The sequence below is a fragment of the Moschus berezovskii genome, chromosome 9 (genome assembly GCF_049115385.1).
Source record: "Moschus berezovskii isolate FMDL1 chromosome 9, NW_MosBer_1.0, whole genome shotgun sequence".
Lineage (NCBI taxonomy): Eukaryota > Metazoa > Chordata > Mammalia > Artiodactyla > Moschidae > Moschus > Moschus berezovskii.
The window spans coordinates 19,347,879-19,362,151 of record NC_142468.1 but is presented as its reverse complement, the minus strand read 5'-3'; the positions used below and the strand labels follow the sequence as shown (position 1 = coordinate 19,362,151).

General features: G+C 51.8%; 1 protein-coding gene across 19 annotated transcripts in view; it reads left to right on the top strand.

Annotated features, from left to right (window-relative positions):
- The window catches only part of RGS6 (regulator of G protein signaling 6), a 615,519-nt gene extending 603,165 nt beyond the window's left edge, over window positions 1–12,354 (top strand). For 7 of the 19 annotated variants that reach the window (XM_088839478.1, XM_088839479.1, XM_055436095.2 and 4 more), the window contains 2 exons: window positions 1,566–1,632; window positions 10,880–12,354. In XM_088839478.1, the coding sequence (XP_088695604.1) occupies window positions 1,566–1,632; window positions 10,880–11,046 (234 nt within the window). In that variant the 3' untranslated portion in view covers window positions 11,047–12,354. Of the gene's footprint in view, window positions 1–1,517; window positions 1,633–9,397; window positions 10,584–10,879 lie in introns of those variants that run through there. The other 12 variants (XR_016038168.1, XM_088839484.1, XM_088839481.1 and 9 more) reach the window with 7 other exon arrangements.
- The last annotated feature ends 1,919 nt before the right edge of the window (window positions 12,355–14,273 follow it).

Here is a 14,273-nt window from a genome sequence, read left to right as displayed (position 1 = left end):
CACTTAACTCTGTGACTCAGGCAGCACCTCTAAGCCTAGGTTTCCGCACCTTGTAAAAGGGAGATAAGAGGAAATAATTAAGGACTTCCCCAGTTATTCAGTGGTTAGGGCTCAGCCTTCCAACAGGGGGTGTGGGTTTGATCACTAATTGGGAAACTGAAGTCCCACATGCTATATAGGCAGTGGCCAAAAAAAAAAAAAAAATAGAGTGATTAGGAGGGAAAAAATACATAAGATCCTTAGCATAGTGTTTGCAGCATATAAGCTCAAGCATAACTCTTTGTATTGTTATTATTCTCTATTATGATGATGTTACCTGCAGCCCACGCTTAGCTCTTATTCTTTATCTGATTTCCAACAGTGTTCTGCAAAGTAGGTTTTACTATATTTATTTAGTAGTTGAGGATGGAGACACAGATATCTCAAATACAACAGTGTGTGCAAAGGACATTCATTTATTAGAGCAACCAGTTCATGACCCTACTCAATAAATGGTAGCTATTATTACTGTCTTATTTTTAAAGTCAACTCAGAGAGCTGGTTTCTCTGCTTTCCCTCAGAATGGAGGGACTGTGGTACCAAGCAGACTGGCTTCTGCCCTGTAGTCTATTTCCCAGGGCCCCTTTGCTCTTCCCAGGAAGCTGTAGGACCTGGGGGCTTGTAGCAGCATGGTGCCAGGACACGGGGAGGGCCACCAATGAAGCACTGCCTATGTTGCCAGGATCTGGCATTTGCTCCCGTCCCCTGAGGTGCAGGACCCTAAGAAGCCTCCTGCTTCCAGACCCAGATCAAAGCTAGTTTTCCCCTAGCAGAGCGTGACTCCAGTTCTGCAGAGGTAGCACCCTACATGGCAGCCTCATTCCCAGAAACCCTCACCTCGGCACTCTCTGCCTGGATGGAGCCGCCCTGAGCGGTACAGCCTCCCCAAGTCTGGTTGTTTGCCAGATAAACAGAGGCTTCTCTTTTTGAAGTGCTGTACTACAAAGAGGGTTTGTCAGAGGAGTTAGGACCAAGTGACTTTGAAATCCAGGGATGCCTTGAAATCTCTTGTAAACCAGCCCGCTGGGGTGCACACTCCCCCTAATTGTAGTATCGACAGAAACCGAAGCACAGAAGCCATTTCCTCTGACACAAATGGCTTTGTCCTGAGGAAAATCGGGTTTACAGATGTCTCTTAAGGTAAATGCTTTAGATGGGCATCTTAGGAGTCTGAGGTAAAGCTCTACAGCCAAACACGTGGTTGCTTATGAACCTTGCACAAGAGGCTCTTGTGAGTGCCTGTGGTGTAAACACTCACATGGACGTGTGCACGGCCGTGTACACCGGTGCATGTGCTGCCTGCCCACTGCACGCTTCCGTGTCCAGTGTACGGTGTGTGCAGCACGTACGCGGCACACATGCCTGTGCCTCCACGCGTGGACCGCCTGCCCGCTGCTGCTGCTGCTGCTGCTGCTGCTGCTGCTGGGTGCACGTCTGGGTAGGGGCTCCCCTAAAGCCACCGGTCTTCACGGTTTCAGCTGGATAAGTTGTTCTTCACTTCCCTTCCTAAAAACACAATTGCCTAGTGCTGCTGGCGCAGAGTCAGAATGGCCGCTGCATTTCACCCCCGAGGCGGCTTCCTTCCAGCAGTGGGTGAGTGATCCCGGCGTCCGCTCGCTCTAACCTTCCTTGGGGGCCTTCTGCAGCAGAAGGTGCTCCCCACACCAGAAGAGATGATCCGTGTGTCCATGGCGTCCTCTCCACCCACCCCTCCTGTTCTTGCGCCCTAGTTCCATGGACAGTCAGCGGCATCCTTTTTTTGGCGTTCCCATTTTTTTCTAAGCCCATAGGTTTTTTTTGTTTGTTTGTTTTTTCTTCCTGAGAAGCAAGAAGCCAAGGGGTCCAGAAGTGGCAGGGAGATGAGTCCGTTGTCCCAGAGGCAATGTTCAAATAATGTCTTTGGGTACTGATCCTGTCACTCATTCCTGGGCCCCTAGCAGAAATGCCCACTACCTTTAAAGATGTTTTTAAATCCAACAGCAGCATCCTTAAGCTTAGTCCCCACCCCACCCCACCCCTTACATCTTCCATTACTCTTCATCTGTGGCCCAGGGCCAAGTCCTGTGGGAAATGGGAAAATCTCACCTTTCTACCTGCTAGACCATCAGGGGAGAAGAGGGCTAAGGAACCAACCCATCCCCTGTCCAGCATTGCAGAGACATGTGAAAAGGGTTCAGAGGGAAGTAAGAAGGTTCCCGGGGCTAGGAATTCCATCAGCCCAGAGATGTCTGAAAAATGCTGCTTGACCTGTCCCCTGCTGCACTTTTTCAGATTAGGAATACCTGTCTGATAAATGCCCACCTAATTGCATTCCTGATAATAGGGAGGAGAGAGAAATGAGTCAGCCTTCTTTGCATATGCTTCTAAATGAACCTGGACATCCCCGGAAAGATGATGCTTTGGGGCGTTGGGAGACAGTCAGCATGTGAACAAACTCTGCCTTTGAAACCCTGCCCTGGCAGCTGGCTTAACCAAGGACCCCAACCCGTGGATGTGTTCTGAGTGAATGTGTTCACAGGAGATGAGACGTGCCCTTAGGATTGTGGGGTTGGTGTCCTCGTGGGTCCTGAGAAGAATCAAACACACTGCCCAGCCAGTGACCCCACCTGCTGTCTCATCCACTAAACTTCAGCAGCACTCTCCCCTGTGGCCATATTTGGGGTCACTTGAACTTCCTGGTGGGGAAAAAAGTAGAATCAAGTTGTTGCCAATAGCAACTGAGCCTTGTCCCTCTTTCCTTGAGTCTTTTGGCCCTTGCCTAATTTGGAGTGAACCAACACAGAGACGCCAAAGTACATTTAAGGAGGAGGAGGAGGAGGAGAGGAAGAGGCAAGCCCAGAACCAGCTACAGGAAGGCATGCTACTGAGGGGCCCTGTGAACAGAATACCCGCCTCTGCTCCACCCCTGCGTCCACCGAGAACTTGGGGGAGGCTGATTATAGGAAGAGCACTGGGGTTATTCAATCAGAGCTAGAGGAAGGAGATAAGAGATCCAGTAATGAAAGAGGGGATTTCTCCTGCCTGCAGAGAAAAATGCAGCAGGGAAAGTGGAAATGCACAACTTGGACAGGAGGCTGGGGAGTCTGTACCTGGGCATCGTGCCACCCATGTTGGGCACAGCTGCTGAGCCCTTGTCACTCTTGGCATCCCTCGTGCCTGACTGGTGGCTGGTTTGTCCCTGCACAGATGGGGACTGTGGAGGAAGTTCTCCCGTCACCCACCAAAACTAACAGGCAGAGGTCGAACTTTGCAAAAGAGCCCCAGAGGTGATGAGCGTGATGAGGGGACAGGAGTCAGGAGTGCCAGGAACAGCAGCCAGGAAGGGCTTCCCCCAGCCAGCTTGCTGCAGGTTCTAACTGGAGTGAAGCATCTGCCTGCCCCTCCTTAGGAAAGGTGAACATCACACCTGCCTTTCTCCTCCCGGGACTGTTGCTATGGAGATCCCAGGGGCATCAGCACCTGTAACACAAGGTCACAAACAGAAGTGGCAGCCTCACTGGCCTGTCCAGCAGCCACCACTTTAAATCCATGAGCACCAGGCAGCAGTGAGCTGTGCCTCAGCTTAGTCCAGCAGCCAAAGTCAAAGGGAAGCCCATCAGGCAGAGCAGAAATGTCCTGGATGCTCTCAAGCATATGCCCAAGAGCTGAAGCTTCTTTCTCAGTGAGGTTGAGAAAATCACCTCGGCCTGCCCAGAAGGGTGGCCTGGTATGGGCAGGCATGGAGGAGTCCCTAGTGCTGAGCATTCCCACATGCCCCCTTCCTTGAGATTGACAGTCATGTACCAAGGAGATAGTGGATGGGCCATCAAGGCCACTGACCAGCTGTATATGCTCAGGCTAGTAGCTCAACCTCATGTGTCCAGCGGGTGTTAAAGGAAGACCTAACTGGCAAGGATGCTATGGACATGGGCACAGGTATCTGTCAAAGGCAGAGCGTACTTGACACGCAACAGCTGCTCAATGTTTGATCAATGGATGGCCATGGGTAACTGTCCTTGACAGCTAACCTGTGTCTCTTGTAAGGGGACCGTCCCCATGCTGCTACCATCAAGGTCTGGGCAAGTAGAATAGGAGGGCACTTGAAAAAGGAGGGAGCAATGCCACCCTGTGCAAGAATAAAAAATTCAAACAGAAAGTCCCTGGGAGGTAGGGCATAGAGGTTGGTCCTCTCACATTTAGTTCAGATAGGAGGGCTGGCAACTCATAGTTGCTAAATTTAAAAAAAAATAAGTTAAAAAATAAAGCACTGCTAGTTGCCAATATGGAGTAGAGTGAGGTGTCTGAACCTGCTAATTGTTCCAGGAACATTTTATGGGAGTTGCTCTCAGTATACGTGAGGGCAGGTAGAGTCCACAGACCCACCACCGACGTGAGAAAATGTGACTACTTATTTATATTACCGTACATAAGACGGTGGACTGTTACAGAAGAAGCATTGTTTTTATTTTGACCATATTCCTTACTTTTTAAATAGGTTTAATGTGCGGTGCTATTGGTAAAGAACTTGTCTGCCTAATCAGGAGACATGAGAGATAAGGTTTGATCCCTGAGTCAGGAAGACCCCCTGGAGGAGGGCATGATGACCCACTCCAATAAACTTGCTGGAGAATCCCATGGACAGAGGAGCCTGGTGAGCTATAGTCCATAGGGTCACAAAGAGTCAGACACGACTGAAGAGACTTAGCATGCATGCACATTGTGTATTAATTCTTTATCCAGTGAGTTTTTTTTTAATTAATTCAGTTTCAACCTGTCTGTTGATTTGGAGACTTGTTATTTTATGTTTGTGGTATCTGATTTTTAAACAGTTGAATGAAGAAAATATTTTAAAACCAAATAAAATGCCCTTCAGCTCCTGAGAGAGATCAGAAAGCTTAGCAAGGACCCAAGAGTAACACAGACCCCAGGAGAGGATCTTGTCACAGGGGGCCTGCCCCTCCCAATCCCCACCCCAGTCCCACCCCCTCGAAGAGTGAGAAAGCCAGAAGCAACCTCTCTTCCCCAGATGCTGCTCCAGCCTGGCTCTGCCATGGATCAGCTGTGGGTAACTGTTGGCTAGTTCATGGGCATTTCATCTGCCCATCTTGCTGATGATGGAAGAGGAGAGTCAGTGTTTTCAAACGATTCTCTATCACATGTGGGTTTTCCTACAATCCCCCGACAGAGCTTCTCAGCCCTAAACTATCCCGAGCAAATGGCACTCTCACCCCAATTTTAACCATCATTGAGAAAGGAGATGCCACAGAATTCCTTACACTTCCTTTCGAAATCATCCCTTTTGTTTTGCTCAATGGAGAAGGGGCACCAGGGCAACCAGGCTCCAGGGAAGTCACCTAGGAAGTCGAGCAGGTCCTTGGCCTCCGCCTCCCGACAAATGCAAGCCAGGACCTCTCCTTTCTACCTAGCTCTTAGTCAGGGGCTGACCACTGTCCCCAGTGAGTCCCTACAGACCTGTGATTCCACACACACTCATTGTTTATGGACTTGAGCATCAACTACTCATAGGTAACTTTCAGTCTCCTTGAAAGGACAGCTGATCTCTGGGGCCTCCCACGTCTTGCCTGCTGAGGTCACCTCATGAGCCCTATTCAGCAAAACACCATTTTTCATTAGCAGGGATGAAAAATGTCTGTGTGTCACCACAAGGTGATCAGCTTGGATCGATGGAGACTAGAAATCATGTTCCAAATTAGTTCTATTGCAACTTCTAGTTCCTCAAGCAGAGGAATCTGGGTTTTCTCCATACTGGAGGGCAAAGCTTTGAATTCAGCCAAAAGGCAAGGTTGCTGGGACAGCGACTGAAAAAGAGTAAGGGGTGGGGCGTTTCAAAGCAGAGATGTGATAGATGGATTATTTTTAATCTTTTTTTTCTTTTGAGGCATAATTACATGTGGCAAAATCAATAGATCTGAAATGTATGGTTCAATGAATTTGACAAATATATGTACCAGTGTAACCTACATCCCATCACCCTAGAAAGTTCCTCATGCCCCTTTTCAGTCAATTACATCCCTCTGCCCTAGAGACTGGAGAAGGCAATGGCACCCCACTCCAGTGTTCTTGCCTGGAGAAGCCCAGGGACGGGGGAGCCTGGTGGGCTTCTGTCTATGGGGTCGTACAGAGTCGGATACGACTGAAGCAACTTAGCAGCAGCAGCAGCAGCCCTAGAGACAGCCATGGTTGATTTCCATCCCCCTTGTATCCTGAGTTTGGACTTAGTGGACCTACAATCTTTAACTGTGGTCTTAGGTCATCTGGACACATCAGCAAGAAAATCTCATCAGCAGCTCTGAGAAAGATATCTCCACTTTCTTAGTGCTGCAAAAGGTCCTGCCCCTGAGCTGCCAGTGCTTAGCTCCTCTGCCCCCAGTGTGCCATCTGACCCCCCAGGGCTACCCTCTGAACCACAGCCCTTCTCCCAGTCAGAGGTTAGCACCTGTCTCCCAGGTAAGTGAGTGGTGAAGCTCTTGATAATGGTGATGGTGCATGCTTTGTGGGTTAATACCGGGACGTGCAATGCACAGAGCCACGGCATGTCGAGCAGCATGTTGATTTTTCCTGAAGCACTGTGCAAAAGGGAGCTCTTCCTTTTGTGCATTTCCTTTTAGAAACAAAGGACTCCACGACTACCTGCTTCCAGGCTTCCAGCCATCAAGATGGCTGCAGAGCTGAAAAGATTAGTCAGTGTGGAGGCTGGGAATTGAATGGTGTGGGTGTTTGTGATCCCAGCCCTGAGCCCGTGGTCCATGAAATTGAAGGATCCCAAATTCTATTGGATTAAACTTAGCCAAATGTCTCGAAGGTGAAAAGCGCTTTGTCTGAATGCAAAGCTTTGGTGTCTCTGGAATGTACCTTCTGCAACTCAGTTCTTAATTACCGTATATTTTTTCACTTGGACAAAGGCTGCCAGCTAATAGCATTTTCAACCACCTTCAGCTGCTTCACTCAACTACGCCAAGGCCTCAGGCTGAGCTGGTAGCAGTTTCCTGGCACCATGATCCATTCCCAACTGACCAGCATTGAGGAACAGCACACATTCACACCCTGAAAAAATGCCTTCCCCCTGTAACTATGCAAGATGCCAGGCAGAGGCAGAATTACTACTCCCCTCCCTAAGTGTCTCCTGCAAACCCATCCAAACTGGAGGATGAGGGTGAAGAGGACAGAGGAAAGAGCCCTAGATGGTGCAGGGCGGGAACTCTCCTTTCTCTCTGGGCAGTGAAGGTAGCTTGGAGCTCCCAGCAAGCCCATAGCAGCACAGACCTTGAAGCAGCTCATCTCTGAACACCTCTGCTGACAGATTTCACTTTGATCCCTGAAAATTACAAGAACCTCAGCTCTTCAGAAGAGAGGCAGCTGCTGAGCCAGGGTGATTGCAGGATTTCTTTCCCCCAAGCCGGAGGGCAGGCATCTAGCCTTGCCTGCGTCCTGCATGAGTAACCACCTTCCAGCCTCACCCACGAGGTCACTGCCTAGTGAACAGATTGCGGCTGGGCTGGGCTGCCCCTGGGCCGACCTGAACGCTCACGACCTCCTTTAGCAGCAGAACTGGCATTTGGTAAATGCGCAAGTGCAGGAGCGGGCAAGGGAGGCAAAAAAATGCCAAGGAGCAGCACCTGGGTGGCTGGAGGTTGGAAACATTCTCCAGGCTGGTCAGCTGCACCCCACCCTCACCCATGAAGCCCCGAGCCCTGGAAGCAGCTGGGGAAGGGGAGGGGAAGGATGGATGGGCTGGCCACAGGTCTTTGGAGTCAGAGCTGTGAGGCTGAGCTCCAGGACTTAGGTAGGAAGAGATTAATTAGCGCCTCCCAGCCCAGCCAGCTCTATAGAACAGGGAGGTGTGGAGGGTAGGGATCCTCAGGGCTAAATTCACCTCAAACAGACAGACATACAGTCATCCAGAAATAGAATCTCTAACCTCTCTCAGCCACAGCCCCCTTTCCAGCCAAAATGACCTCACTAATGAGAATGAAGCGGTAATGAGGGTTCGGATGCCTGGTAAACCTCACCTTCTTTGTCTCTGGGCTTTTACCATACCCACTGGCAACAGCCTGTTATAATTCAGAAGCTTTAGTGATTCCTTTTGTTCACAGCCACCAGCTAAATCAGAGCCGCGAAGGCCATTGTATGGCAGACCTGCAACATATATATTTGGGTACTCGATATATAATGTGTGGCCCTGGTGGAGGAGGGATGGAAAGAGAAGAGAGGAGCTGGTATTTGGTGTGTGGATTCCACAGCAGTGAGCAGTACCCAAGAGGAAAGTGACCTTCCTTGGTGCGTTTCCTGTGAGCAAGGATGGACAAGGGTGAAAGGGACTACGGGAGGTTTGGTAGAGCCCCCCAGACTGGAGACCTCTGGACTCATCAGTCCCTATTTCCCTGTGCTTCCTGTCTTCAGGGGAGCTTCCCCGATGGCTCAGCAGTTAAGAATCCACCTGCAATGCAGGAGATACAGTTTCGATCCCTGGGTCGGGAAGATCCCCTGGAGGAGATAATAGCAACCTGCTCCAGTATTCTTGCCTGGAAAATCCCATGAACAGAGGAGCCTGGCAGGCTACAGTCCATGGGGTCACACAGAGTCAGATATGACTGAGCGACTGAGCAAGCACACACACACCTGCCTTCAGGCCTGCCTGGAGAAGGCACAGTCCCAGGTGACCACCTGGATGGCAAATGCCTCCAACTCCGTGTAAGAAAGAGCAGTCAAAAAAGTCCCCGCTACATGTGTGCTTAGAACCAGGCTAGAGGGTGTCCTTGCAGATCAGCCTCTGCCACCTATAAGCTATTGTTGTACCTAACCCACTCCACACAGAGGAGTAGCCATCCTGCTTTTAGTGATTTGCAAGAACTGGCACTTGAAACCCTCTAGGATTTTTTTTTTTTAAATCTGATTTAAAAAAATCCTTTAGCCCAGTATAAATGTATCCGGCTGCAGGCTAAGTTTAGTGTATCTGAAGATTCAGATAAGGTTGCTGATGGGGAGATTTTGTGTGTGTGTGTGTGAAGACAGAGGAGGAAAAAAAATGAAAAGTGCTGTCCAACGAGCAAAAATGAGGAGTGAAAGGGGGAAAACAGAGCAAAGGGGAGGTAGCTGCAGACTGTCCAACTGTGCCTGAGGGTGTTTCCATTTCTGGACAGGCTCCCATCCGTGCCATCGGAATTCTCAAAGTCAAGCTGGCACGTCCCTCCATGGAGAGCTTAGCCAGATGACACATGGTCTTGTGTCCGGCAAACTCACAGCCTATATTGTTCGTTTGTTGGAAATGCCCATTATCGGTCAATTCATCAATCAGCAGGTTTATTGAGTACCCTACCAGGCTTCACAAACCTGATCAATTTTTTCTAATTACATCCAGCGGACATGTAGCCAAGCCCAGTAAACAAGACGGGCCCTCACATCCCACTTGGAAATGAACATGAGGAACTGCTGACCCTTGCAACCCCACGCTGCCAAACGCTGCAGCACACGCTGACGGGCGAGTGCATGCTACCCTCGCAGATGGCGCTGGTGTCGCTGACCCACTGTCAATAATAAAATGAGTTCCGAGTGTTTTCTCAGACACAGCAATCCATTTGCTTGGGTCCAGCCATACTCGTGTCTAGACCCCTCTCTAACGCTATGGATTTCAGTGGAGAGTAAGCAGGGAGTGGGTTCAGACTGTGGCCGGGAAACAAGCAGGGGACTGAGCCTTGCTCATTGTCCTCCTGGTGTCCAGCCCCACATCAGAGGCTCCCCAGCTGCCTCCTTCCAGGCATCTGAGCAACTGGCCTCTCACAGGGGGCCTCTATGCCCCATGTACCAAGACTCATGGTAGAGTCAGTCTTTTTTGTTTCTTCCCAAAAGAACAAGAACAGCTATGTAGTTTGTAAGTGAAGGGCTGGTAAGACTTCCTGAAGTGGAGTCATCAAAGTCAGCCTCTGAGTAACACAGATGGAGACCAACATAGGAGCGCGTTGTCCTGTGTCCTGTAGCCCAGGCCCCAAGCCTTGGCGGATACCCCCAAACCTTCCCAGTCCCAGAATTGGTCATCAAGAGGACCCAAGGAGAGGGAATTCCTTGGGGATCCAGGGGTTAGAACTCCGTGCTTCCACTGTGGTGGGGGGGGGGGGGCCTGGATTCAATCTCTGGTCAGGAATCTAAGATCCTACAAACTGCAAAGTGCAGCCAAAATAAGTAAAAAACAAAGTTTCAATTTAAAAAAAGGGGATCAGGGACTTTCCTAGGGTCTGATACCTAAAAGTCCATACCCCCAATATAAAAGTCCGTACCCCCAATGCAGGGGGCCCAGGTTCAATCCCTGGTCAGGGAACTGTTAATAGGAATCCAATGAGAGCTCAGTCCTGCATTTCAAATAGAATTCCTTCTGTCTTCTTCAGTCGAGTTAACTCGTTAGTTCCAAGTCACCCAGATCCTTAGCCGTCATCTGCTTGGGTCAACCCAACCCCTGGGTCTTGCTAGTCGCCCAGCCAACCTTTCCTTCCACACTTGGATTAAATCAAGTTCAGAGACAGCCGGTAGGCATTAAGAGATACTCCAAGGGTTGAAATTAAGAGATAATCCAAGGGTTGGGGTAAGTAAAATCCCCACACACTCAAAAGAGGACCAACAGCACACCCTCACCCTCTAACCTGGCCCCCCCAAGCGCTGGCTGTCCAACTGTCTGCAGTTAAGACTCCCAAACCTGGAGATCAGAGGGGTCGGTGAGCTAAGTGGTTTGGCCTCCGTGGCTCATGCAGCAATTAACCCACCTGTCTGGCTTTCTGTGTCCGTCCTGTGCGTGTGCGTGCGTGCGTGCGTGCGTGCATGCCTGTGGTGCCCTCTGTCACTGTCTCTGCAGGGAAAGTCCCTGGCGGGCAAGCGCCTCACCGGCCTGATGCAGTCCTCCTGACGGTCCCCGCCGCAGGGCCCGGGCCCGAGGACCACGCGGGCAGCCGGCGGCGCTCCACGTCCGCGGACAGAGCATCCCTGCGGGGAGATTTGGTCACTGTGAAGGAGAAGGAGTGAGGGCCAGGCCGCGTGGGGAGCCGCGGTGCGTAAGCCAGAGGGAGGCCAGAGAGAGCCCTCGGAGGCCGGGCAGAGGCCCCTGTTTACAGCCCCGCTCCCTGTACAGTCGTGTGCCGCCGCCTCGCTCTGTAGGAGGCCCCAGCCCCTCACGTGTGCTGGGGAGAGCGCCGGCGGGGCTCCTGCCGTGACTGTCCCCTGAGGCTCCATTCTGACTGTCATCACTCCTCCCCGCTGTCTGGGGGATCGCGCCTTCCAGAGGACTTAAGAGGACCGGCCGCCCCCAAGCACATTCAGTATTACAGCCCACCGCCTGTGGCGCGCCCGCCCCGTCACACCACTGTGTCCCAGCTGCCTCCCGCCTGCCCCATAGCTGGCCACCGCGTGTAAGGAGCCGAACCAGGCTGCCCTCACACCACGCCCCCGTCCCCACCAATCGCACCGTCAGCACTGAGCCGCCTCGTGGATCGCAGCACTTCACGTTCTTCCAACCCCCTTTGAGGCCACCTTTCAAAGGGGTCGCCACCAGGCACTGGCGGCTGCCCCCTGCTCCTGTCAACCGTCTCGAGGGTCCAACACCAGAGCAGGCACTGATGTCAATGAAAGAGCTTGTGGTTTAACAGCCCTGAAGGTCCTGACCGTCTTTTAAAATGTTGATTATTTCGTAATTTATTGTGTTGCGGCCCCTCAGCTCCTTGGTGTGTCCCTGCGTGTCTTACTTAAAATAAATGTGGCGGTGAACTTGGGGGCCCTTGGGATCCTCCCCTCCGACAGCCCCACGTGGGAGCTGGGGGATTCAGGCTGGCAGTCCTGGGTGTGGCTGGGCCCCCGAGGCCAGGTCTCAGTTGTATCTGAAGCTGGGGCAGAATCTGTGCCCAGGGGGGAGGACAGGGCTCATTGGTCCTCTGATGGCCTAGCAAAGGCACTGTCCTCCACAATGTCTGTGACCATGGAGAAACGCAAGCACAGAGCTCAATCTGCAACCACTTACTAAGATCCACTTGTGTGTGTCAGAATGACCATCTGCCAACTTGGCGGTGAGGGAGTCATGCGGAGCATGGAGTCAAGTGCCTGGCGCACAGTGGGTGCTTGGCAAATGGTAGCTATTACTCTCATTGTTGCCACTGTCATTATTGTGGCTCCCATGAGCCCTCGGACAGAGCGGTATAAGCCACGTGCTTTTGAATTCAGACACTCACCAACCCCACCCCCATACCCCTCCACTGATATGACCATCTTCCTTTGATCTATTTTGGCCAGAGGTAGAAAATATCCTTCGGGAGTGTATAAACAGCAAACACAGAAGCAAAACAGCAATCACTGGTATTTCTTTACTTATGTGGGCAGATTCACCAGCTGGTGGGTCTCATAAGCTTGTTTGCAGGCGCTGCCTCCTGGGTGCTCCCCTAGGACCACCTTTCCAAGCCCACCTTTGTGCTGTGTCCCCAGGGCACCAGCTTCCATCCCTCACAGCAGGGCCATTGAGGGCATGAGGGGTTGTGATCATGACAGCACCCCAGCGGATTCTTGAGCCCTGGGCCTTAGTTTCCCCCATGGCAGTAGTTGGTCTCTTTTAGAGGTACAGTGGAAATTAGAGACATTCTACTTCATCCTCAGAGTGTCTCCAAGGGGGTGCTATACACCCAGGTTCCTGGCAGACACTGCCTGCAACCCTTGCTCATTCCAGGAGACCTAGACACAAAACCTGGCACCTGGCAGACACCGGGCAACTACTTGATGAGGAAATGAGTTCCCGGAAGCCTTTCCCATGCTGCAGGGTCTGCTACCCCCTCCTCTTCTCATAACACACTTTTGAATCCCCTTGCTTTTCACACCGATCTCCTGTTTCAGAGAAGAGCTGCTTGCTCAGGCTCCTCTGTACCCAACATTGCCCCAAGGAAGCTGCTCCTGCCAAGTTGCCCCAACCATGCTGACATTGACACACAGGGTCTGCGGACACCGGTAGTTCTAGAACAGCAGGTCCCTCTGTGCCCTTAGTTATCCCGGGCAAGATCCTGGCTGCCTCCTGTCCTTCCTCCTGGCTGCAGTCAGGGCCTGGGTGGTCTCCCTGGTCAGGATGTCGGTGCCACCCAGCTGAGGTTCCTGAGGCTTCGCCTACCCTGGAGCTCCCCAGAAGGGTCAGAGGCAGGTGGACTGCAGCCCTGAGAAGGAGAGGGCTGAGTGCATCCTGACACCTCTGGGGACATCCCGCAGGCTTGACAGACGTGAAGGCAATTTCAGATGGATTCAAACCCAGAGCAATAACCCCCTCATCCTGCCTCCCAACCAAGGCACACTCTGTCTTGTGGCCACGTGCCAGCCCCCCACCCCGAGCAGGTCACACCCAGTAGTTGGGGAGAGAACAGGATTGTGCCACCCAAGTTGGCTAGTCCAACGGTAGCCCACTCAACCTAGTTCACCTAGGCTGGGCACTTAGTCCAACAGCAGTCTACCATGCAGATCTCAGAATGCAAATACACTTAGAAAAAGTTTCCCAGGTGGCACTAGGCCCCCGCAGGTAAAGAACCCGCCCGCCAGTACAGGAGACATAAGAGACACGAGTTCAATCCCTGGGTTGGGAAGATCCCCTGGAGGAGGGCCTGGCAACCCACTTCAGTATTCTTGCCTGAAGAATCCCATGGACAGAGAAGCCTGGAAGTCTATAGTCCATAGGGTCACACAGAGTCGGACACGACCGAACCAACTTAGCACACACACTTGGAAAATCTGATCTTGGCCAGTTCCCCATTGGCTTTGTTGGCAGAACCAAAACTTCAGGCCCAGATTAAACTTTTGAAGGAGTTCAGTTCAGTCACTTAGTCATGTCTGACTCTTTGTGATACCATGGACTGCAGCACACCAGGCTTCCCTGTCCATCACCAACTCCCGGAGATTCTGTAGCAAAACAAACTTTGCTTTTTTTGCCCTGTCTTGCCTTAGTTGCCCTGACTGAGCATGGTCTCTGGGTCTGGAATTCTTCCTGATTTGGGCTCCCAGGGCAGATACCATGTCAGCAGCCCCACAGCCAAAGCATCAGAGCCATCTTTGAAGTGACCACCCACCCGTCGGGGCAGACACATAGGCGCCAGGCACTAGGCATCTGACTAGCATAGACTTTGCCTTTATGGGAAGAGTCAAGCTTGTAGACTGGCATGGGTAAATGCCCAGCAGCAGCCAGAGGGCCTGAGCAGAGCAGCAGGAGCTGTCTGGTCAGAGGAAAGGGCTTCTGC